Raw genomic sequence first — 27,103 nt, forward strand, 5'->3', positions numbered from 1 at the left:
TTTTTCAAAATTAAAAATACCAAAATTTGATCTTTCTCCATTTGACAATGCAAGACGAGAAGCTAGAATGACCCAAAAAACTAACGGAAACCCATTTGATAATGAATTTGGATCTTATACATTAACCAATAAAATATCTTCTTTTGTTTGCTTGTTTGTCAGGATCCTTAATTTGCAAACAAGCATAAATTCTAGGTTTTTCTAATGTCCCATGGTTGGTGATATGGTAAGATGTTGTCTGTGATATTGACACATACCATAAGTGTAGAAGGAATCTCTCTCTTAAGACATCATCAAATATAAATTACATGAAGCAGGCTGGAAATGGGTTGAGTGATCCGATGTGTTCATTTAAATGGTTTGGTTGGATCCAATTCTGATCGATTGAATCCATATGTTGCTACATAAATTGGTGTGGCTTGTTAACGGGTAGGTTGTCTTCAATTAACCCAACCCTCCCTACATCCCCTTTACAAATAGTATAAGCAGGGACTCATGCGATGTATGGGAAAGTCTGAAAGATTTAATAATTTTATTTTTCATTTAATATTAATTTATAAAAAATAATTATTGTTAATCAAATATTTTTTAATAAATTTAGTTTTATTAATAATTTATAGTAATTTTAATAATTTTTATCTTTTTTGTTATTTTTAAATGAAATTTTGATTAACATTAAATAAATAAAAATAATTATAAAAGTTAACATTTTTATTAATTCCACTAATAATTAACAATTATATATGAATGACAACGGGGTGGGTTCAGGGCAGGGCACACCATCCATTTCCCTGTCCCATAGTCAAGACACTCTATTGCATCCCCGCCTTGTCTTTAGTGTCATGCGGGTTCAAGGCAAGATAATCACTCCTCAATGTCAGGCGAGTTTAAGGGCAAGACACCCCATTCCTCATCAAGGATGGAGAATCCTCGAATTTCCCTGCCCCGTCCCCAGTATTGGGTAGGTTCAAGTAGAGGTGTAAATTGGGTCGTGCTAGGTCAGCATGACACAACCCGCATGTGGCCCACACAAAGTGCAAGTCGTGCCATGCTAGCCCATGAGGCAACTCGGGCCGTGCCTCCCTCCTCTAGGATAATTTGGGGGTCGGTTTGGCACGGCCCATGGCCCAAACCTACACGAGCTCATGTCGTGCCATGAGTCGGGCTGGTCCATGGGCCGGGCCTTGGGCCAGGCCATGCCATACACCAAGCCAAGCTCAAGGCAAGGCACTCACTCCCTGTCCAAGGTTTTTAAAATTGGACCAGATAGGGAACCATTATGGGGTCGAATGGTTCGACTGTTTGGTCCGAACGGATTACCCGCTCTGACAAAAGAATTAGAAAAACAAAAAAATATCAAAATTTGTTGTTTGGGTTGACGGTTCAACCTCCCAGGTCAGCAGTTCGCTAACCAAATAAACGGTTTTTGGACAAAAAGCGGTTTTGAGGTGAAATGGTGTCCGATTCCCAATTTTTTCGGTCTAACCATCTGGTTTGATCCAGTTTTGAAAATACTATCCCCGTCAACCCAATATTCAATTTGATGATAGAAATTATCAAAAGGATATTGAGTATCAACCACATGGTAAATTTCTAAAAATACACTAAATTGTCTTTAACATTCAAAAATGTAATTTTATGAAAATTTTAGAAAATTTATTGTACTTGTGTAATTTTGAAAATTTATTAAAAAATTTTTAAATTTTTATAAAATAATTTATTTTCTTTTTAAATGGTTTACTTATAGAATTATACTAATTTATCTTATAATTTCTAATATAAACTAACCAATAATTTCCTTGTTTCAATATTATACTAATTTTTCTTAATAATTTGTGTAATTATTTGTTCAAATTATAGTTTTACATTTCCCATAGACATTTATCTTTAATAATTTTCAATGAAAATTACATAATTTTTCAATGGTTTTCCAAAATCTATCAAATGTAATAAATTTTTCTAAAATTTCCAAAATATTCTAATAATTTTCAATAATTATTTAATGCATTTTAAATAAACTTTCAAATACTTTATATCTTTTCATTTCAAAAATGTTATTTTACGAAAATGTAGTTTTATGAAAAATTTCAAAAAAATTATTGCATTTGTGTAACTATGGGGATTTATTGAAAGTTTTTAAATTTTTATTAAATATATATTTTTATTTGGTAGTTTACTAACAAAATTACACTAATTTATATTTTACTTTTCAATATAAATTAATTAATAATTTCATTTTATAGAAATTAGTTAAAGAGTTTTCAATTTCTATAAAATGTTGTTAATGGGTTAATTAATAACAATATTTATTAATTTTTGGTAATTTATTAACCATACTAATAAAAAAATTTAATTTTTGGTAATTTACTAACCGTATTTATTAACTTTTGATAATAACACTATTTAATACTCATTGAATATGGGTGGTATTAAATATTAACCGTATTTAACTACTTATTAATTAATATGAATATTTTAAATGAGGGAGAGTGGATATAGATTGGGGGGATGCATTTTAGGAATTGGTTAGGGAGTGGGGCAACACAATAATTTCTATTGGTTTAAATGAGATACCTTAGGAGAGAGATTGTAGGAATATTTTTAGGTGGTTGGGTGACACGACTTAATGGGAGTGGTGGGAAGGGGAGAGGAGAGAAAGTCAAAGAGAATGCAGGGAGGGGATAATGGAGCAAGGAGAGACATGGTGACAGGGTGCGATGCACAAGCTTTGTTAAGCAAAAGCTAAACAATAGAAATACATAAGAGTATATAATTGTTTTATATTTTAACTTTTTAATAAACAATCTGATCAAACTCAACTCGAGTTGGTCGGTTTTCTAGTATTTCTGATTGGCTTTGGTTTAACAAATATATATTAATATTTTATATTTTAAATTTAATTTTTTAATATGAAAAAGTAGGAAAATTCTCATATTTATTAGTCTAAAATATTTTATATCATAGATTTATTTTTTGTAATTTATTTTTTAATAATATCGTTGTAATTTATGAAATTTAAAGTTAATTTTTAAGTTTAAATCTTTTGAACAAACAAACTAAATGGAAAATAGACCCAAATCAATACAACTCGAGTTAGTGGGTTTTCACTAATGGTCAATCGGTTTCAAGTGACAAACTACGAACTTGACTAAATCAATTTGGTTAGCAAAACAACCTACAACTGAACTGAACCAATCATTAAAAACTCTTAATTTCAACTAAATTTATAGTCTAATGTCTAATAAATAACAATAGTTTAATCTCCAATAATTATTGAAAATTTATAGCAAACGTACACAATCATTGAAAATAAGTATATAATGAAAATATAATAGATATATAATAAAAATACAATAATTACAAAAATATAATAAATACTGAAAATATACTAAATTAGTCAGTAAATAGTGTAATCTCAAATAATAGTTTAATCTCTAATAAGTATTAATCTATAAATTATAAAAAAATATATAGTTACTAAAAATAAATTTATAACAAAAATACAATACATACAATAAATTAAATTTCAAAGGCATGGTGACGGACCAATTTTATATATATATATATATATATATATATATATATATATATATATATATATATATTGGGCAAACCAAATATGCATCACTGAGGTTTATGGAATCCTGAGAATAGATGTGATTGATTGAATCTTGAGAATGAATTACCCATTTTAATGTAATGATATTAACTAGGGGTGCTCATGGTTCGGAGTACTACTGATTTTTGGAAAATCAGTAATCGAAATTGAATCAAAGTCAATCGGTTTGGTTAATCGTCAGTTTAATGCAAATATATTCATCTGCAATATATAGATAATATAAAATATATATAAAAAATATATATAATACACATAATATATATAAATATGTGTATACCGGTCGGTTTAGTTAACTGAAATTTTTTATTCGATCCTATTAGTATGATTTGGTCTTTTGGTTTTTTATGATCATCCCTAATATTGACATAAGAATGGGGCTTTTTATGTAGCAGTGTATTGTTTGAGTCCAATCCAGGAATCAAATCTCAACTCTCAATTAGAGTCTTGGGCCTCTTGGCCTACCCTATCTTTACTTGAACATGTATAGAGCATACCCTTCTGCTAGTATATATATAAAAGGATTTTTGATGAAGGCATGCAAGACTCTCAATACACAAATTTTGATTATTGAACCAGGTCAGGCAAGAACTGATTCCAGGCCTATAGCTTTTATATATAAAACTAGTGAGGACACGTGCAATGCGTGAGCATTTTAGGGAAAGTTGAAATTGAAAGAGCCTCATGTGATGAACAGGATTCATTGGAGAATTATCTTAATTTTATTAATTGTTTGAACCAATCTATAGCATGTACTTTTTCCGTAATTGTATATTTTCGCTTTCCTTAAGGCTGTGCTTGGTTTGAAAGAAAAGGTAGGAAAAGGAAGGGAAAGGCAGGGAAACTTCTACAAACCATATATAGGTTTTCTGCCTTTCCCTACCTTTTCCTACAAACCAAACATAGCCTAATAGTAATCATAAAATGATCCTTATCTATTAGGTATTACCAGATTCAGAACTTTATCCAATGCATCTAATTAAGTAAGGAAAGGAAGAAATGTAAATCTAATATGGACAAACATAAATAATTAATTCATGTAAATTAATTTTAACAATTTATTATGTTTAATAAATACTTCATATTTTGGTGATATGTTTTCTTTGTCTAATTAATGTGAAATTGATTCTATTAATTTACTAATTAATAAATTAAGTGATTCGCTTAATTGAATGATTTTTCAACTATAATAATTATTTTAATTAACTATATCTTTAATTTAATGAATTAAGTAAATCACTTGACTATACCAATTATTTAACTATGCCCAAGTTAAATAGAATTAATAAATTTAGTTTATGGACCCGGGTCATTCTACCTAAAAAATTGATCCATTCGGATCAATTTAAATTAATTACATATCTAAATTTAATTAATTTACTCATTTTATCTGTACCCGGAATACTGTATGTAATGCTGTTTTTTTTAATAATATGAGTTTCTGTTATTGATAAAAAAATTTAATTAATTTACCCAATTAAATTTATATTATCTAAATTAACTAACTGAATTAAAGACACCCAACTTAGTTATATAACAATTAACTAATTTCCTTAAGTGAAATCAATTATTTAACCATATTAATTAATTTAGTTAAATTAATTTGGGCTTCTTAAAATTAATTTAGTTATAAATCAAATTACCCTAACTACATTAACGCATTAATTCTTCTCATATGCATCAATTGTTTAAGTGAATTAATATTTAACTTCATGAAGTGAATCAAGTGTCAACTTTTTAACTTAACCAAATTACACTGATGTCTTTGGCTTTTACACTAATATTATGAATTAATGAAGTGAATTAACGGTCAAATTAATTGATGAAGTCTAGCTTCATATTTTTTTAGATTATTATTTTATGAAATAAGATTAACTTAATTAACAAAGTTACCTTATATATATGCCAAAATGTTACCTTGTGGGGCACTGGGATATACTGCTAATGGGTTTTAAGCAAGGTTTTTGAACCACTGTTGATCCGAACGGTCGGACTATTCGGTTTGGGAATCGTCCAAGTAATCGGTTCCATTTTACCCCAAATTCGGACTTTGGTTAAAAATCATTGGAAAAGTCAGCAACTCATTAACCTGGGTAGTCGAACTGTTGACCCATTCAACGGGTTTTGACCATTTTTTATTTTTTAATTTATTTGTCAGAACAGGTTGTCCAGTCAAATCGAACGGTCGGACCATTAACCCAAAAACCAATGACCAAAACGGTTCCATTTCCAGGTCATTTTTTAAAATATTGATTTTAAGTATTTAAATAAACAGTTTAGGCTCAATTAAAAAGGAATACAAATACAAATACATACAAAATAATACAAAATATTAAATTTTACTCCTTCCAAACTGAGTCTTAAGAATCAAAGGTCAGGTTAACCATCAAAGTGCAGAAAATGTCGTATAGAGTGGTTGCAGAGGGCATTATCAACAGCCGATAACTGCATATTCATAAGTTGATGGAAATTGATAACTGCATATTCATAAGGTCAGGTTAACCACCAGTCATATTTTCTCATGGTTTGCCACTTGTAAAAACTCAAGTCCCTATAAAATTTTTACCATTCACTTCAATCAAAATTGATTTCTTTGATCTTTGTTTAGCTCGCTTGAACAAAAACAAAATAGAGCATACCAATCTTTTTCTTTGGCTAAACAAAAATAAAATAAAGCATACCTGGAAAACTCAATGATTTATGAAATGGGGAGGAGTTTGAGTTTGGAAGAAGGAAGGGGAAGGAAACTTTTCCTTACGTAGCTAGGTTTTGGCAAGGTTCCTTTTTAGAATCTTTATGATTGGTTGATAGACATGATGATGTGACATAATGGGAGAGCTGGGAGGACTGGGAAGGGAGAATGGAGGAAGGAGAGAGAGTTAAAGGAGGAAGCAAGAAAGGGTGAGGGAGAAAGAAGAATAAGGGTGATGTGGACAATCTTGATTTATATATATAACATCATCATTCATGTTCATCCCAACTATATGGGGTCAACCAAATGAATCCTATTTCACCAATTAGTTCTATTTAAAACTATATTTTCTATCAAATTATTAATACTCAAATCATTTCAAATATTATAAATAATATGTGTTAGAATCGGCTGTACAAGGGTAGTACAGTCCTTTTATGCTTAGTTATATATGTATTGCTTTGCTGATGTGGCCATCACTTAAGTAAGGGCACAATGGTAATCCTTGTATATCTTAAAAGAGTATAAATAAAAGACGGACCAACTAGAGATTTTGAGATTTTTCTCTCTAGTTCGGCTATGACTTTTCTCTTTTTTTTTCTTCTCTTTCTCCTTTTCCTCTTTCTTCTGATTTGAACATATATGAACATCTAATCTGAGTTTTATCAATATGTATATATTATATGTGCAATACACATATTTAAATATATGTGGGGGAGGTCAGGCCTAAGCTGGGCTTGAATTACTTTGACCTAGGCTTGGTCTTGAAATTTACAAGCAAGGTTTAGCTGAACACTTTGGCTGTTTAGCAGGCTGTGGAACCAATGATAAAGTTCCACGCCAGTAATAAAATACATGGGGCCTGCACCTTTTACAGTGGAACCCATGAATTTATTACAGACATGGAACCTCATCATTGATTCCACAGCCCGCTGAACAGCCAAAGCATTCAACCAATCTGAATTCAAAATTTACAAGCCTGATGCAAGGTTGGGCTTGAACACAAAACCTAGGCTCAAGCCCAAAATTTCTGAGCTGGGCCCAATCGAACTTATTCAAGCCAAGCTGAAATGATCACCCCTAATCGAGAGCATTGATAGTTAGAACCAAACATGGACTCATGGCTGATGACCCCAAACAATTTAAGCTCAAGAATGGCCCCAGCACCACGCAAATGGCAAGGCTTGATTCATTTTATCATGAGAAGTCGAGAACCACGTCAAGTGTTGGACCTGAGTAGCCCACCACTCCCAATTCATTAACACCCACGAGGATATTTTGCCTCATGGGGGTAGTCCATCCCTCTACCCATTTATATGAGAGAGAATCAAGGTAGGATGAAGTGGTGCAAATTTTGTATCCAAATGAAACAAAGGCTCGGTTTAGGAGTATAAATACAAATATGTAGAGTGTAAAATCTTTTATTTTGTATTATTTTGTATCTATTTGTACTGTACATATTTGTATTTGTACTCTTTTCAAATTGAGCCAAAAGTGGAAAATTTTCATCAGGTAACAATACAAATCATGTTTGCACTGGGTGCAAAATTTTTATCTAGTTTAGATTTGCATTGCAAACAAAAATAACATTCTAAACTTTCCAACAACTTTCTATTTCTCTCTTAATTTCTGTCAAATCAAACACAACCTGGCAAATGAAACAAAAAGTGCAAATTTTGCATCAGGTAACAGTATAAAATATAAATCATGTTTGCAGACAAACAATGCAAAACTGAACCAAGTGTAAAATTTGCATGCGATTCAGATTTGTATTGCAAACAAACGTCGCTTTATGAACTTTCTAACAACTTTCTATTTGTCCCTCAAGTTGAAGGGATGAGAGATCCATTATATGGATTGTCGAACCCTACAAGAAGGTTGGGCAAATTTTCAAAAATCTCTCTCTCATCTAGGAATCGCATTTCCTATTTTAGAAAACTGCATTTTCAATGATCGTTAGTGAATCCAAAACCGGACCAGATCTGAAACCAAAAGAGAGGAGAGGGATATATTTGATACGAAGTAGCAATAACTCCCAATGAAGGTATTCATGCCCAAGGAGAATACCAAAACTCGCTTCCACCGAAAATGACACAGTGTAATGAAGCAGGATCAATAGGATAGCTCTTCAGCAAGAATCAGGATCCTTCAGCAAGAATCGAACAGGGTCTGGTGAGCATGACTTCAAATTATTTCTTCAGCCAAGAAACAATATCAAGAACCTTTCTTGATCAATTCCTCAAGAGGAGATCAAACCAGGTAGGGATGGCAAGAATATGAGAGAATTCTGTAGGTTGTTGTGTTATGTAACTGAGGAATTCGCCCCCTTTATTTATAGCCTTCTCAGGATCAACCTCCTAATCTAATTATGAAGGAGTTCCTTAATCCAAATATGATATTTGGATATGGACTCTTGAATGGATAAGACCTATCTTATCCTTTAGCTAATCCTAATCAGATTATAAATCCTATCTTTCCTCATTTTAATTAATTAACTTAAGCCCAGTTCAAATTGGATTTTAGGCCCATTAAGCTTATGTGTTCACTTACCCCTTAACCTACTGCCCAGTTGGCACTCTTTGTATGGCGTGGGACCCAAACATTGATCTACACATCAGCCACATAGGTTCAGCCTAGCCTTTGTTAAAAGGTTTGGTCGAATTCACTATAGGAGACAGCGAACCCCTGAGTCCATCACCATGGGCTCTTAATGGGCCCAACATTTACACTAAATGGTCATTGGGTCCAACTACCTTATGAAAACCCAAGGACTATGGGCAGATGCAAGATTAACCCATTAGGTATTATCCTCAATGGTCTTACACTTAACCTCTCAACCCATAATGATCAAACACTGTCCGACAAGAGATGACCTCTCCTTCGGCTACAAGGTACAATGCTACACTCTCTACTCACATGGATCTCGGGAATTAAAACATTTTGCAAACATTTTGAAACCATAATATATATAAGTATATCTCTATATAAATATATTTTGCAAAAACAAATTTCAACGGTTGAAATCAATTACCGACAGTTTAGGTTTCCATCAGAGAGAGTGCATTCCCCGATCATTCACTTTGTCTGACAAAGGGACTGATCCTATCACTATTATCACCCACTCAAATGAATTCTCGGACTGTCCGAACATACCTAGGTTTTGACCCCTCTAAGGATCTCACTAATTGGTATATCAAAAACAGCCCAATCCGACACCTAGTGTAATACCATGATCAAGTCTAAGGGTCAGGTGTACGATTCCAATTTTATCCATCTATCTCCAAGGTCCAGGGCAATATTAGAATTTTGGTCCGGTTTAGAGTTTCAAGAAAATTCACACATGTACCTCAGGTCTCACCTTGGCAGCTGAGACAAACCACCCCAACCAACTTGGTGGTACATCAGTGCCAGCCTTAACAGGATAAATCTCCCAAGATCTATTCAACGGTTATGAAGATTCTAAACTAACACGAGTCTCATAAATGTCTAGTTTAAGGGTATTACACAGAAATACACCACAATGGCATGAATCAATTATGTACTTTATTCATTTACAATAAATGTCAAAAGATACATCAATCTTATTGGAGCTAAGGGCATAACTGTCTAACACAAGTTCTATCAAATCAAACACAACCGTCCAAAATGTTTATCTTCTCTAGAATATAATTCAGAACGGGACCAGGCAGAAAACCAGAATGTTAATGGGTAGTTGTTGACAATTAGCACATTTAAACCATAAAAATCATTAACCAGGACTCAAAAAGGTTACTAGGCACAAGTTCAAGTGTGGATGGTCTGGCTGAGTCTGGCAACATATGATATTTTTCTTTTTGGCTACAAAGATTCTAGGGCATTTCTTTGAACATTTATGGCACAAAGGGTCCAAGTATAAATCCTTCCATTCTATGCTTTTTCATACCACCACCAACATAAATTATTAGGAGTCGCTTTTTACCCATTACCACCTTCAGGATCCATAATTCCTATATATACACGATACACCTGCAAAGCTATAATCTGTTCAAACATATTTAACCAATAGTTAATTTTGCATCTAAACGCTGGATAAATCTTCTACCTATGATCTAGCTGACTCCTAGATAGGTATAGTTTAAGAGCAGCCAAGTATACAAGGCTTCCGCCATTCCGGGGTCTAGGGAGGGACAGGCGTATAAGAATGTAAACGGATCAGATTAGATTCAAAATGGACTATATCCAAATCCAATCCAATAATATAAAACTTATATCCAATGATCGGATCTCACATAGGTCAATTTGAATTTGAATCCATTAAGATGTCGGGTATTTGAATCGGAAAAATCTATGATGTAAATCCACCTGATTGGTTACCACTTTTATGATATCGGTTAGTTGGCTATAAATTTATTTCAATATCATGTCTTTTCTACATCATAGTTGAATCCATTTGAATCTGATCCGATTCAATTTAATTTCTGTAAAATTTAACAAATTGTTAAAAGAAAAAAAAAAAACATAAAACTCTATAAAAAGAAAAACAAGAAATATGCGCATTTTTCCACTATTTTTTACCATATATATACATGTCTTTTATTGGGGGCAATTCGAATTCAATCAAATTTTTAATTGGATCCTATCATTCGATCCAAAAATCAGATCAGGGTATATCTAAATCCGACAAAATAGACAGATTGAAATTCAGATCGGATCATGATCTGGTCCATTTGCACCACTACAGATGTAAAAGGCTTTACCCTTGCAGATATAGTTTCTTCAGGGTAAAAGGGAGTTTCCTGCAAGTTCTGCAATCCAAGGGGTACTTGCTCAATGGATTAGGATGAGTTTTTAAAAACTTCAGATTCTTAGCCCAACCATCTGAACAATGACTGATAACCATGAAGCTAGGTTTTTTTTTTTTATGACTGTGTTATCAGAAGCATTTGATAATATGATGAAAATGATTCAGACAAGATTAAGTTAATCATGTTAGATACTGAAATCTGCAATCCAAGATGTAAAGATCAGCAAACATGCAAGAGGTTTTTTTTTCTCCTTTATCTTTTTGGGTTTAGGAGGGGCTGACATGCTAGACAAATCATTTTAAGGCTTCAAGAGAGAGATTGTTTGAAGATGATGAGTGGAGGAAAAAGAAACAGAGATCAAGATCCTGAAAAATAATATTCAAGAACATAAGACAGTTAATGATTCAAAATGGATAATCAAGTAGTCAAATCTATCTTGATACTACCAAAGTTTAAAATATTTTTTTGGCTCCATGGGGCTACACAACAGGAGGTAGCCCATCCCCCAACCCTGGTGCAGGCAGGATTCGATCCCAAGTTTCCACTACAACCTGCCAGAGACCTTACCAACTACCCAGTTGGCACCTTGCCAAAGTTCAAAAACTGGTTCAAAATGATACTACCATATACAGACAAATATAGGAGTAGAATATAACAATCAAACATGTCCAGCAACCCCAAAAAATTAAGAAAAAAAGGCCCTATATCAATCTAATCTCATCTTCTTGGCAACAAGCTCCAACCATAAAGTCATTGCAGCCTCATCTGTATCATCCTCTTCACACCACCTCAGCCATTCTCTTCTGTACTTTGCAATATCAGTGAAAATGACAGATGCCTTGGCATAAAGTGGCTTTGTCCTGTCCCATCCCTTATCAGTGAGCTTCTTTAAGCACTCAGACACAGTAGGCCCTATTTCTTGGTTTGTTATCTTGTCAATCAGTGCTACTATCCTCTGCACAACTTCACTTCTGCACTTCTGCCTCTTCCTAGGCCTGTCACTTTGCAATTGGGAGTCACTAACCAATGAATCTGTAGATGGGGTAGCAGATGGCTCATCCTCATCACATGATGAGGGTATGGCATCTAATCCTGGAGCTTTTGAGGAAGCAGATGATACACTCTCACTCTCGTTATGTGGAATGGGAATTGATGCATTACAGTGTGACAGAGAGGATTTAGGGACTAATCCAAGGTCTCTAGTTGCACGCACCCTATCAAACAAAATCTTACACTCATTGGCAAATGCCAATCTTGAGTTCTTGAACACTGATGCTTTTGGGTTAACCTATTTTCAAACAAATATTAGGGTTTTAGAATTTGATCTCTACTTCATAAAATATCTAACAATGCAAAGGATTAAATATTTTACCTTTAAGTATGCATCCCATTGTTCAGTACTCCAATCCATAGTCCCTGTAACTGGGTTAAATCCACTCACAGTCTTGGTGAGAGACACCCACATCTGATATTTTCTCTTTAGGAAGTCATACTCATTCTTTAGCTGTTTTTGTTTCATTTCTATGCCAAACTTTTATTTTATTTGTGCACCTATGTGCATCCATGACTCTTTCCTTAAGGATTCTCCCCGTCTCCCAGCCTTAGCAACCTCATTGATACATTGATTAATAAAGAACTTCAAAAGATTTAGGTCTCTCCAACTAGCTCTAGTCCTGTCTTCGGGTGCCATTCCTAGCATCAATAAAGCAATATCAAGGATAACCATTTTAGACCCAATTAGCCCTTACTGATCCCCCAACTATCATGGAATATTCTTATCTACCATGAAGGGTATAAAAATACTCATCTATACCAAAACATCCAACCATCAATATAGGCCCTCTGGCCTCCAAATGCTCATCCAAAGGGGGAAAAAACAAACACTTCTACCATGTGTGGATTAACTACACTTGTTCTACAACAACTACCATCATAGTCAGTCTTCCAACTATCATGGATTATTTATATATAGTATGAAGGACGATGTATTACAAAAGAAATAAAAAATAGCAAGTACACTTTTATATCTAGATACTGATTCATAACTGCAGGTCCTAGCTTCCAAATACTTGTCCAAAAAAATAAAAACACTTATATGTCCAAAGACTGATCCAGCAACATAGGCACTTTTGGACTTGACCAGTCCACACACATGGAGAGAGAATATACATACATACATATGCCCAAATGGTTGTAAAACAATTGCACTATAAAGTTATAATTGGCTATTAACAAAATGATTAATGTGGGCTTAGATGTGGCACATCATACTTAATACCAATCAGAAAAAGATCATGCGTGCTCCAAAACCGAAGTCAAGCAGCAAAGTAAGTGGACAGCAATGAACTCCAAATGATTGCAAATATACACAAGTAGAAAGGTGGTAAATGACAACAAAGTGATTTTTTTTTTTCGTTTTTGAAAGTAAAATATCATTGTATTGATTAAATTAAAGGGGTGAGAGAGCCCCTCAAAATAACAAAAAGAGGGCTAACTATAGAAGCCCTGGGTATAGAAACGCTGTACATCTAGCTGGATGAGATTACAAAATCATTTTCTGCTATAATCTGATGCCATTGATTACAGAAAAGAGAAAGATTGAAGTTTGGAAATTTTTTGTGAGCTTTAGACCAAAAAAAAAAAAAACTAATGATCTCTCCATGTGATCAATTATCCTGTCCTCTGCGATGACTTCTCCTTTGGATACTCTGTTTTATTTTATTGGAAACAGTAACTTCATTAAAGCAGAATTAAAGCAATATCATGTAGAACTGTTTGACCCTGAATTAGGGTGTTGAACCCACTATAATCCATTGTTACAACTCTACCCAGAATAGATTCTCCCTCATATCAGCTAGTCCATTAGCTGACCTTCTTGTCCACTTGAAAGAAGCCCCAATCTCCCTTGTTATGTTGAGCATTTCCCTTATGGCATGTCTATAATCTATATATCCAAGCTCCCAAACTGCCCGAATTCAACCAATCAATTAACAATTTAGAGTCTCCTTCTGTCTCTATTTGGTGTAGCCCCATCTGTTTGGCATATCTCACACCTTGAAGCAAAGCAACCACCACTGCTCTCAAAGAATCACCTATTCCTATAGGCCTCGAGAGGCCGAGAACATAGCAACAATTTTGCCATCTCCATCTCTGAAAACTCCCCCTATACCTCAAGGGCCCGGGTTGCCTATAGAGCTTCCATCAAAATTCAACTTCATTCTGTGTTGTGTTGGTGGGGACCACAGTTCCTGTACAATAGTCCTAGGGGAAGTTGTAGTTGCTACTTCTCTCCAATTTCTAAATATGTCATCATCTGAGAAATCTTTAAACAAATCTATTGATTTCAACCAGTGGATAATGGATTTTCTTTCAACATTTTCCTCCTTGGATTTCTCCACTCCATTAAAAATCTTATTATTTCTTTCTTCCCAAACTGACTAGAGAATAGCTACTCTTGTGGCTCTCCACATAATTCTTCCACGCCTCTTTGATTGCTAGAAAAAACTTGGGTTGAATAGGCTCACCACATCCAAAGGAGGTGACCACCTATAAATAAAGAGAGAGGACAACCAAGTCCAAATAGTAAGTACAAAATAACAAGAGAGAAATAAGTGTGTGATCATCTCACCAGAACCCAAGCAGAGACTACAAACATGGAGTTAAGAGGCAAAAAGTTGACCTCTTTCTTTGCAACACATCCAGGGTATTATTTTTTGGAGAACCACCTCCGAACAAAAAAGCTCAAATTTTTGGAAGTACATGACTACACCACACCTCCTTTGAAGGAAAGTTCCTTGCATGGTTAGTTGACTGAAGAAGAATATTATAGAAAGAAACACAAGTAAACACACCAAATCGGGAAGGTTTCTAGTGTGGGTATATTTAATCAGCTTGTCGGATCCTGACACGTGGCATCGGCCAGGGGTATTACCAACTAGCGACTTTTCATTAAGGGCACTCCGGTAATTCCTACCCTTAATGCTTCACTGAGCACTTAATGTGGGCAAATGTCCTAGGTGCATTTACTCCTTGACCAGTAGCATGGGGTCGTGACCGGCCAATGCCCCTTCATATCCCCTTACGTGACCACGATATGGGGAACGGTTACATGTTGTGCATTACTCCCCTGCCGGGCGACTCCTACTATAAAAGGGACACTGCGACCAGAGGTACTTACACTTACTGAAGCTATCACTTGCACTCTTGTGGTGATCTCTGTTCTCCTTGAGCCCTAGGCTAACTTGACCGCCGGAGTCCCTGCCCTTGGGTACACTCCTGGGGCCTCTAACGTCTTTTCACTGTTGATAGGTGGGGCATCAGCCTTCGAACCTCAAAAATTACTTAGTTGCCCTCTACTCCAAATTTGGCAGCATCATTTGGCATCGTCTGTGGGAGCGACTTAGATCATTCCCTTAAACAAACCATAACAAATCATCTAAGATTTCCGAAAGAAGGAAAATGGCTGATAACCAAGACAATGTCCCTCATGCTCATAACTTGGTCACCCAAGAGTAGTTTAGCGTGGTGATCCAACGCCTAGACGGCCTACCCCAGCAGTTGGACGAGTTGTGGCGCCAGACAGGAAGCCTCCCACACAGGGGCCGCCCCCGTCAGGGGCCAAGATCAACACGACACAAGGCCCGCCCATGTATCGGTGAGCCAGCGCTTAGGCACACACGTCGTTGATGACTAGTCGGATTTTGGCAGCAGTAGTTGCTGGGCAAGCAAACACCGGTCCAACACATCTCGGCTTCCTCCCAACCAAGGTGGAAACTGACAGGATACATATGCCCGCGACGTACCAGAAGACCGTCGAGACTGTCACGCCAACCGCTTCGCCTCGAATCACAACAGGGACGACGATGGGCGGTTGGGCCACTACAATCCCACTCACCAATCAAAGGCTGGCCAACACCACGCCTCTCCCGACCTGTGTCCAACCTCCATGATCACTTTAATGATCGCCGCACCCATAGAGCTCGGGATCAAGTTGAGTCAGAGAACTCTAGAAACCGAGCAAATCTCTCCCAGGTAAGAAAGCCCCGGGACCCAGCCGAGGTCCCCCTCCCTTAGATTGACCAACGTATCGAGGACCTCCAGGCACAGATACGCACCATGCAAGACGAGCTTAAGCAGATTAAAGAAGGCCGAGATGATGTGTCCACTAGTCAACCAGCCTTGTTGTCTCAAACAGAGGCCTTTGTCAACTCCATCACCTCGGAGCCCCTCTTGCCAAACTTCAAAGCGCCTACTCTCGAAACCTATGACGTCCGTGCCCTAATGCTCCTCCACATCTACTCCAACGCACTGATGTGCAAGGCCTTTTAGGACACTTTCAAGGGAGTGGCCCGCAAATGGTTCTCCACGCTCCCACCTCGGTCCATCAGCTCCTAGGATCAGTTTGCAGATCTCTTTCTAGGGCACTTCGTGAGCAACCGACGATGCCAGAAGACCGTCACTTCCCTAATGTCCATTAAGCAGAAACACGGGGAAAGCCTTCAGATTATAGGAAGAGATTCAATTAGGAAGAACTTGAAGTTAAGGACCTAGACCCCTTGGTGTCTATGACTGTCGCCATCAATGACCTTCATCCAGGGCCCCTCAGCAGGTCCATCTCCAAAACCCTGCCCAAAAACAAGGCAAAGTTCCTGAAAAATGTGCAAAAGTACATAGCAGCTGAGGAGGCCGAGGCCAACAAACACCTCGAGAACCCAGAAACAAGTCCCAGTAAAAAGAAGAGGAAGACAGAGACGAGCCGGTCGATGGCCCAAGCAATGAGAATAAAGAGAAGAAAATGCCAACCCCATCCTTTGACAAATACACTCCTTTGAACGCTTCCTGAACTGATATTCTCATGCAAGAAGGGAAGCAGGAGTACATGAAGTGGCTTGCCAAACTCAAGAGGAACCCCAAAAGGGGAAATCCTAAAAAGTATTATAAGTTTCACCGCGGCATGAGCCACGATACTAAAGATTGTTATGATCTCAAAGATGAGATCAAGTCCCTCATTAGGCAGGGACACTTCAAAGATTATGTCAGGAGTGAAAACCCAACGTCGTCATCCGCACCAACGCCAGCCGATCCCAAACCCAACCATCCTCTCACCGGGATTATCGAAGTCATTATTGGAGGCTCGGCCGCAAGGGGCACGACCGCATCATCTCGAAAGGCACACGCCAAGCAGTACAATGTCCAGCACCAGGCGCCAAAGAGGCCGAGGCCAGAAGACCTCATCTCCTTTTCAAACGACGATTTGAGGGGGTAACTGTACGCCATGACGCGTTGGTGGTGTCAATGATCATTGCCAACTGTGAAGTAAGAAGAGTCCTCATAGACAATAGTTCCTCGACTGACATCTTGCTTTATGAGGCATTCGAGAAAATGCAGCTGACACTAGAGTGATGGCTTCCCATTGACATGCCTTTAGTTGGGTTTTTCGGAGCAACTGTCAGACCAAAAGGAAGAATAGCTCTACCAATCACGGTAAGAACTGAATCCCGACACGTCGCTCGAATGATAGAGTTCTTGGTCGTGAAGACCGGTTCACCTTACAATGCCATCATCGGTCGGCCGACCCTTCATGCTCTCAAGAACGTCATCTCCTCTTATCATTTCGCCATGAAGTTCCCCATAGAGCATGGCATAGGAGTGGTTAGGGGAAATCAATAAGTTGCCAGACAGTGCTACATTGCAACACTAAAAGGCAAAAATAAAGAAGCCCTACTAGTAGAAGGGCTCGACCTTAGGGACAAACTTGCCAGCCGAGGTCACCCAGTTGAGGACCTCACCGTAGTTCCCTTGGACGAGGCTGAGCTCGGAAAAACAGTGCAAGTCAGATCACTCCTCCCTCAGGATGCATTTTCCGAACTGGTAAGTTTCCTAAAGGCTAATGCCGACGTATTTGCTTGGTATGCCGCTGATATGCCAGGAATTGACCCTTCAGTCATGAGTCACAAGCTGAGTGTGGACCTGAGCTGTAAGGCAATTCAGCAAAAGAAGAGGAACTTTGCACCAGAATGTTGGAAAGCTATCAGAGAGGAGGTGGACAAATTACTCAACGCCGACTTCATTAGAGAGGTACACTATCCTAAATGGCTATCTAACATGGTCATGGTTAAAAAAACTAATGGGAAATGGCGAATATATATTGACTTCACAAATCTCAACAAAGCATGTCCCAAAGATAGCTTTCCTTTACCAAGAATAGATTACTTGGTCGATGCCACGACATGATATGAGCTATTGAGTTTTATGGACACCTTTTCAGGCTATAATCAGATAAGAATGCACCCGGGCAATGATGAGAAGACGTCATTCATTACCGAGCACGACATTTACTATTATAGAGTGATGCCTTTTAGACTAAAGAATGCCGGTGCAACATATCAAAGGCTGGTGAACAAAATCTTTAAAGAACAGATCGGACGGAACATTGAAGCCTATGATGATGACATGGTTGTGAAGAGCCCAAGGCAAGCCAACACATCGCAGACCTAGATGAGACGTTTGGGGTGCTAAGGAAACACAACATGAAATTGAATCCTACCAAGTGTGACTTCGAGGTCACCTTAGGGAAATTTCTCGGCTTTATGGTCACCCAACAAGGCATTGAAGCCAACCTTGAGAAGATACAAGCCATATTGGACATGGAGCCCCCTCGGTCAATCAAAAAACCACAGAATCTCACCAGTCAAATTACAGCTCTCAGCCGATTCATGTCCAAATCGGCCGACAGGTATATACCTTTCTTCTGGGCCATGAAGAAGATGAAAGACTTTCAATGGACGGAGGACTACTAGAAAGCCTTCGAAGAATTGAAAGTGTACCTCGCCCTCCCACCTCTCCTTAAAAAGAAATTTGTCATAGAGACCAATTTGTTGGTCAATTTTGCTTCCTGGTATATTGACTCCGGGGCTTCAACTCATGCGTGTAACTCACTACAGGGGTTCAGGACAAGCAGAAGACTGAGTGACGAAGAGGTGACTCTTTACTTGGGGACTTCTACAAGTGTTGCAGCTACAGCTATAGGAACTGTAGAGTTAATTTTCAGAGAATGAATTATTGTACTGAAAGATTGTCTTTATGTACCAAACTTAAGAATAAATTTGATTTCTATCTCAAAGTTGTGTTTGGATGGTTATTCTATTTTATTCAGTAAAGTGCTTATTATCAAACAGAATAACAAATTCCTCACTTACGGAGAACTCGAGAATAGTCTCTATGTTCTCCATCCTTCTCTGCAAACAAACTTAACTGAAACTATGTCGGAAATAATCCCCAAGAAGAGAACACGTGAAGCAGTTAATCCCACGTGCCTGTGCCATTACCAACTTGGCCACATTAACATAGATCGTATCGCAAGGTTGGTAAAGGATGGTCCTTTGGATTTTCTAATTGTAGAAGATCTTCCAACCTGTGAACCTTGCCTTCAGGGTAAGATGACGAAACGACCATTTACAAGTAAGCCTAAAAGATCTACAGGCACGCTTGACCTAATACATATTGATGTATGTGGTCCCATGAATGTTAGGACACGTAACCAACACGTTTATTTCATAACATTTACCGATGATCATTCACGGTATAGTTACATGTACCTAATGAGACATAAGTCTGAATCCTTTGAAATGTTCAAAGAGTTCAGGCAAGAGGTTGAGAAATAGTTAGGGAGACAAATCAAATTCCTTCGATCAGATCGAGGAGGTGAATATCTCTCCGACAAATTCAAGGACTACCTAAGGGACAATGGGATTGTTTCACAGTTAGCTCCTCCTGCTACACCACAATTAAATGGTGTGTTAGAGAGGAGGAACCGGACTTTATTGGATATGGTCTGATCACTTCTCGTACACTTGAAACTGCCTACATCCTTTTGGGGGTACGCATTAGAGACTACGATTTACGTGCTGAACCGGGTTCCAACCAAATCCGTTCCTAAGACTCCATATGAGCTATGGACCGGTAAGAAACCAAGTGTAAGACACTTGGAGATTTAGGATTGTCCAGCACATGTTAAAAGAACAAGTGCTGACAAAGTGGAATCCAAGACCAGTCGTTGCCTATTTGTAAGCTATCCCAAAGGCTCTGTAGGATATTTATTCTATGACCCAAAAGAGCAAAAGGTGTTTTGCAGTCGAAATGCCCATTTCTTGGAAGAAGATTACATCTTGAACAAACATCATCAGGAAGTTGTTCTTGATATGGAGAGCTCAGAAATAATGGGAGATGTCCCACAAGCTCCAGATAATAACCAACCTAGAAGGTCTACCCGGGTATCCAGGCCTCCAGTTCGTTACGGCTATGACCAAGAAAGTTACTTGGTGGAAGCCACGACCAGTAAGGAAGATCCCGTGACTTATATGGAAGCTATGTTGGACATAGATTCCTTGAAGTGGGTAGATGCCATGAAAGCCGAGATGGACTCGATGGAGACCAACAAGGTCTGGACTCTTGTAGACCTGCCCCCCTGGGGTGAAAGCAATTGGTTGCAAATGGATTTACAAGAGGAAGAAGGGCCCAGATGGTAACGTTGAGACCTATAAAGCTCGTCTTGTGGCGAAAGGGTACACTTAGAAAGAGAGAATCGACTATGAGAAAACATTTTCGCCAGTGGCCATGCTTAAGTCTATTAGGATCCTGCTAGCTGTAGCAGCATACCATGATTACAAGATTTGGAAAATGGATGTCAAAACCGCATTCCTAAATGAAGATCTTATTGAATATATCTATATGCAACAACCGCAAGGTTTTATAGCTACAGGACAGGAACACATAGTAATGTAAACTTAATCGATCCATATATGGACTTAAGCAAGCTTCTAGGAGCTAAAACATCGGGTTTGACACTACCATCAAACAGTTTGACTTTGAGCAGAATCCAGATGAGCCCTGTATTTACAGGAAGACAGTGAGATATAAGGTTATGTTTCTGGTTTTGCATGTAGATGGCATCCTACTCATTGGGAGTGATGTAAGAATGTTAACTACGGTGAAAGTATGGCTTTCACAGCAATTCTCCAATCAGATTGATGTACTTATTGTCATTTATTATAAATGAATAAAGTGCATAATTGATTCATGTTATTTTGGCGTGTTTCTGTGTAATATCCTTAAACTGGACACTTATGAGACTCGTGTTAGTTTAAAATCTTCACAGCCGTTGGATAGATCTAGGGAGATTTATCCTGCCAAGGCTAACACTGATGTGCCACCAAGTGGGTTGGGGTGGCTTGTCTCAGCTGCCAGGGTGAGACCTGATGTACATGCAATGTGATTTTCTTAAAACCCTGAACCAGACTAAATTCCAGTATTGCCTTGGACCTTGGAGATAGATGGGCAAAACTAGAATGTTACACCTGACCCCTAGACTCGATTATGGTACTGCACTAGGTGGTGGATTGGGCTATCTTTGATATGCCAATCAGTGAGATCCTTAGAGGGGGTCAAAACCTGGGTATGTTGGGACAGTTTGAGAATTCACCTGAGTGGGTGATCATAGTGACAGGATCAGCCCCTTTGTCGGGCAAAGTGAATGAACGGGGAATGCACTCTCTCTGATGGAAACCTAAACTGTCGGTAGTTGATTTCAACCGTTGAAATTTGTTTTTGCAAAAGATATTTATATAGAGATATACTTATATATATTATGGTTTCAAAATGTTTGCAAAAGGTCTTAATTCCCGAGATCCATGTGAGTAGAGAGTGCAACACTATACTTTGCAGCCGAGGGAGAGGTCCTCTCTTGTCGAGCAGTATTTGATCATTATGGGCTGAGAGGTTAAGTGTAAAACCATTGAGGGTAATACCTAATGGGTAGACCTGTTCATGGGCCGAGTGGCCCAACGGGCCAGCCCGGCCCGGCCCGGCCCCTGGACGGGCTTGAACATGTTTATAGGCCTGCGGGCTTAAACTCGGGCCAAAAAGCTTGGCCCGCAATAAATTCGAGCCGGGGCTCAGGTTTTGTCAAAATAGCCCGGCCCGAGCCCGGCTCAGCCCGACCTAAAATTAGACTTAAAATGGGTTATGTGATTATGTCCATTTGAATAAATTTTTTGATTTAAGAATGTAAAACTGTGTTTTAAAACGTAAAAGAAAAGGAAAAAAACCATCTTGTAGGCCCATTGTTCATTTAAATAGGAAAAAAAACCATCTGGATTTTTAATTCTAATTTGAATAGGGAAAATTGTAATTTTTTTTATTAGGTCGGGCTTCGGGCTCGGGCTCGGGCTTCGGGTTTTTTATCAGGGTCGGGCTTGGGCCCAAGTTATAGGCCCATTGGTCGGGCCGGGCTCGGGCTCGGGCCTAACGTATTTCCATTAATGATGAGTAAAAGCCCGGCCCAAGCCTGGCCCGAGCCCGACCCGGCCCGGCCCATGAACAGGTCTACTAATGGGTTAATCTTGCATCTGCCTACAGTCCTTGGGCCTTCATAAGGTGGCTAGACCCAATGACCATTTAGTGTAAATGTTGGGCCCATTAAGAGCCCATAGTGATGGACTCAAGGGTTCACTGTGTTCTGTAGTGAATTTGGCCAAGCCTTGTAACAGAGGCTGGGCTAAACCCATGTGGCTGATGTGTAGATCAATGCTAGGGTCCCACGCCATACAAAGAGAGCCAAGCTAGCCAGCATTTAAAGGGAAAGTGAGCTATGTAACTAAATGGGCCTAAAGCCCTTTTCGAACTGGGCTTAAGTCAGTTAACTAAAAGGGGGCGAATTCTGATTTATAATCTGATCATGATTAGCTAAAGGATAAGATAAGTCGTATCCATTTAAGAGTCCAGATCCAAATATTATATTTGGATCAGGAAACTCTTTCCTAGTTGGATTAGGAAGTTGATCCAACGAAGGCTATAAATAGGGGGCGAATTCACCAATTTATACATTCAGCAATCTACAAAATTCCTCCTCAGTTCTTGCCACCCCTACCCAGTTCGATCTCCACTCTTGGATCTGATCAAGAATAGTTCTTGATATTGTTTCTTGCTAGAAGAAATAATCTAAAGTCGTGCTCACCAGCCCCTTGCGTGATTCTTGCTGAAGAATTAGGGTTCTTGTTGAAGAACCACTTTGCCAATCCTACCTCATCATATGTTGTGTCATCTTCGGTGGAGGTGGGCTTTGGTCACCTCTTTGGGCGTGAACACCTACGTTGGGAGTTATTGTTATTCCATATCAGGTACATCCCTACTTGCTTCCTTTGGTTTCAGATTTAGTCCGGTTTGTTTCAAGAACGAACATTGAAAATGCAGTTTTCTAAATTAGGGAATAGAATTCCCAGATGGGAGAAAGAAATTTTTGAAATTTCACCCAGCCACCCTGCATGGTTCAGCTATCCATATGATGGATCTCCCATCCCTTCAAGAGCACCATCCCTACAGCAAGTTATCGGTCGATGCTTATTGTCGAGAGGGTATCCCCTTCCCTAACATTCCATGATGGCCTAAAGACCCGACGTGTAGTTAGAGGGTTGTGATCCTGAGGATCAGAGGAGCGTGGCAAAGTGGAACAAGACCCGTCATCCCCTCAGCTCGACGATCCCTCACTTGGAGATTTTTGGTGGTGGACGGATCACAAACACCTTCAAACGGGTGCTTTTGCACAGAAGCCTTCTTCTTGGACACCTCGGCATTGGCCCTCGCCTTGGCCGTTGCCTCTTCTGGTTGCCTTTGGGGAGTACCCTCGGCCCCTCCCTTTTTCGTGGTTTTCTTCTCTACGACCACCTCAGCTAACAATATCGCCTTCATGTTGCCCTTCATATCTGCAAAATTGCACCAACAAGATATTAGAAAAGTTTGTCAAGGCTGAATTGTAGCCATAGCTAGCAAGCAACAGGAGTGTCCAGACCAAGGGGGGCAGGACTAAGGCCAGCCTTCACCAAGACTTCCTCCTTCACCAAGGGTCCAACATGAATCATTCCACCCAACAAAAGCCGATTCATCAAGGCCTTCTGCTACGTGGCGCAATCCTCTTGGCCAACGTATCTAGGCGCCCCTAGCAGGTTTGGAAGGACCAACCCTCAGGAGAGGTGATAAAGAAGAATTTTTTCTTCCAATTATGAATGAACGACGAGTTGTCCACTACTTTTCCCTGTCGACCTTGGAAATACCATAGCCCTTTGCCATCGGGATGCTTCCTTAAAGCAAACATGGCTCGAAATATGTTCACTATTATGGATACCCCTTGGAGATGAGCCATCACCAAGACAACCACAATCGTCTTAACAACGTTGGGAGCAAGTTGGCTAAGGATCAACTTGTAGTGGTTCTTTAATGGCTCATGTCCCTAGGTGTTGCATGGCCACTTTGGGCCTGATATTGTATGGTGTGGAACCCCACAAAAGTCTCACACAAGTCCATGAGGGTTCAAGCCCACAAAGGTCTCAAACACAGATGAAATCCATTGTCGATAATTTAGGTTTCCATCAGAGAGAGTGCAAAGCCTAATGTTCACTTTGTCTAAGAAAGGGGTTGATTATATCACTATGATCACCCACTCAAGTAATTTCCCAAATTGCCCCAACATGCCCAGATATTTTGACCCATGATGGATCTCACTGGTTGGTACAACAAAGGCAGCCCGGTCCACTACTTAGTGCAATATCATAATCAAGTTTTGGGTTATGTGTAACTTTCCAGTTTTGCCCATCTCCAAGGTCCAAGGCATAACCGAAAATTGGTCTAGGTTCAATGTTTCTTCCAAACACCCACTGCCTGTGCTTGGGGTCTAATCCTAGCAGTTGAGACAAGCTACTCCAACTATTTGGCAACACACCAGTGTCAGCCTTGTTAGGATAAACTCCCCAAATCTATCCAATGGCTGAGAACATTTTAAACTAACACGAATCTCGTAAGTGTCCAGTTTAAGGGGTAATTCACAGAAAACATACCATCATTAACATGAAACAATAATGTACTTTATTCATTTACAGATAAATGTTTATGTACACCAATCTGATTGGAGCTAAGGGCATACATTGTCTAACAGAGGATTAGAGGGTGGGAATGGATAAGGGAAGTGAGAAACATGTGATTTCTAAATCCAAAGAGTCATTTTGGGGTGTACGGATGGATGAAGCTATTTAAAAGGAGAAAATATAAAAAGGTTAGTGTTTTTAATCAGTTGACTAAGTTACCAGTTCATAATGGGAGCCACTTTATTTTCAAGGGTCCAAAGTTTAGAGAGTTTGGGGTTTCAACCAAAAAGATCTCATTTAAGGGACGAAGGGGAAAGGAAGATTTTTGGATCTAGGTGATTACCAAATATGACAGAGTTGTTAAGCGAAAGATTAAGGCATGTGTTGAGAAATGTGAAGAGTTTAGTTTATTTATAAAAAAAATGTGAAGATTTTAGTTTTGATTGAAGTAGGTCTCCAATTGGTTGCCCTCCAAGGGCTCTCGATCAAGAAAATAGTGAGACAATTAAGGTTTTTGGTGCTTCAATTTCTTAGAAGGACAATGTTGCCCCATCTCAAGAAGTCATTTATGCCTCGGTGGTGACATTGGTGAATGATCCATAAGAAGGAAAGAGGGGGTGGAGATTGGGCAGAGGGGTGGAGCAAAGGAGAGTGAACTTGCTAAAGATGGTTGTTTGAGAGTTGCAAAAAGTAGTGACATGTCTAATAAAGGTACAATTGATGTTGCAAATCAAAAGATAAGCTGCCATTGAATTATTTTTCTTCTTCTTTTAAGGAAGTGGTGGTTGGTAAGTTAGGTGTAGATTCAGGGTGTAGGAGGAAGGTTGAGGAAAGAGATTAGGTTGTTGTCAAAAAGGTGGTTCCTAAGAAGACTCATGGCTCAAGTAACTTGCACATCATTTTTTTTTTATCAGTGAATCGTCAGATTTATTAAATCCAAGCCAAAGATAGTACAATTTAGGGAGAGGCACAAGATGCTACCTCCCCTTTAAGGAGGGGAGATGGAAGAAACCATCAACCCTTTAGTTAAAGAACAAAACAATGGAAAAAGAAAATTACAGAGAAGCCCAATACAATGAAACCCGAGTAAACCCTTGTTTTAGCAAGATAATCAGCCAAGGCATTAGCCGATCTACCCAACCACTGAACTCTAACTGTCATGCCCCTCAATAGCCATTTGACCTTTTTTAGGATATCCTTAAAGTTCCAAGTGACAGTACCCAGGTCAGCCAACCATCCTACTACCACTTTGGAGTCTCCTTCAATAATTAAGTTTTGCACTCCAAGTTGATAAGCAATCTGTACCCCCTGTGCCGCAGCTAGGAGTTCAGCCCTCACAAAGTCTCCTATTCCAACCGGTCCCGAAAAAAGAAAGCCATGATGTTGTTGTTCTCATCTCCCAATACACCACCAATCCCAGACGGTCCTAGGTGACCCTGACTACTTCCGTCAAAGTTCAGCTTAACAAAACCCTCCATCGACGGAGTCCAAGTTACTTGAACTCTAGGCTTCCTAGAGGAAGTGAGGGCAACTGCACATCAATTCCTCATTAAATCCTCAAAGGAATAATCTTCAAAGAGTTTTAGGGATTTCAGCCACAAAATAGTCCTTGCAATAATACACTCTTTGACCTCAAGAATACTTATTTCCTTCTCCTGAAAAATTCTAGAATTTCTCTCTTCCCAAATAGTCCAAAGGAGAGCTGCTCTTATACACTTTAACATGATTCTCCCTCTTCTTGTGGTCCACACAAAGGTAGAAGGGGAAAATAGCAATTTTACCTCAACTGGCAAGTTCCACCTGCACTCAAACAAATCAAATACCCAATTCCAAATGGCTGCAACAAAAGGACAAGAAATCAATAAGTGGTAACAGTCCTCATTCTGCGCTTTGCACAAAATACACCAGTTAGGGGATAAACACAAGAAAGGTCTTTTCTTCTACAGGTTATTCATCGTATTGATTTTACCATAGTAAACTTCCCAACAAAACATGGCTATTTTTGGGGGAACAGGCCTATACCAAACTTCCTTAACTGGGAAAGCCCGAGGAGAGGAACTGGAGCAAAGGGAATTAAAGAAAGAAGCACAAGTAAACG

The 27,103-nt window shown here is 38.6% G+C and overlaps 1 protein-coding gene across 1 annotated transcript; it reads right to left on the reverse strand.

The window, feature by feature from the left end:
- Positions 1-7,964: 7,964 nt before the first annotated feature.
- Positions 7,965-20,777, reverse strand: LOC148802899 (uncharacterized). Its single transcript, XM_088896562.1, has 2 exons — positions 12,465-20,777; positions 7,965-12,380 (listed from the first exon to the last, which is right to left on the reverse strand). Exons 1-2 carry the CDS (start codon positions 12,609-12,611, stop codon positions 11,799-11,801), a joined length of 729 nt encoding a protein of 242 aa, XP_088752688.1. The 5' UTR covers positions 12,612-20,777; the 3' UTR covers positions 7,965-11,798.
- Positions 20,778-27,103: the final 6,326 nt, after the last annotated feature.

Source organism: Nelumbo nucifera, chromosome 1 (assembly GCF_055504915.1).
Source record: "Nelumbo nucifera cultivar China Antique chromosome 1, China Antique-T2T, whole genome shotgun sequence".
In the NCBI taxonomy this organism is placed as follows: Eukaryota; Viridiplantae; Streptophyta; class Magnoliopsida; order Proteales; family Nelumbonaceae; genus Nelumbo; species Nelumbo nucifera.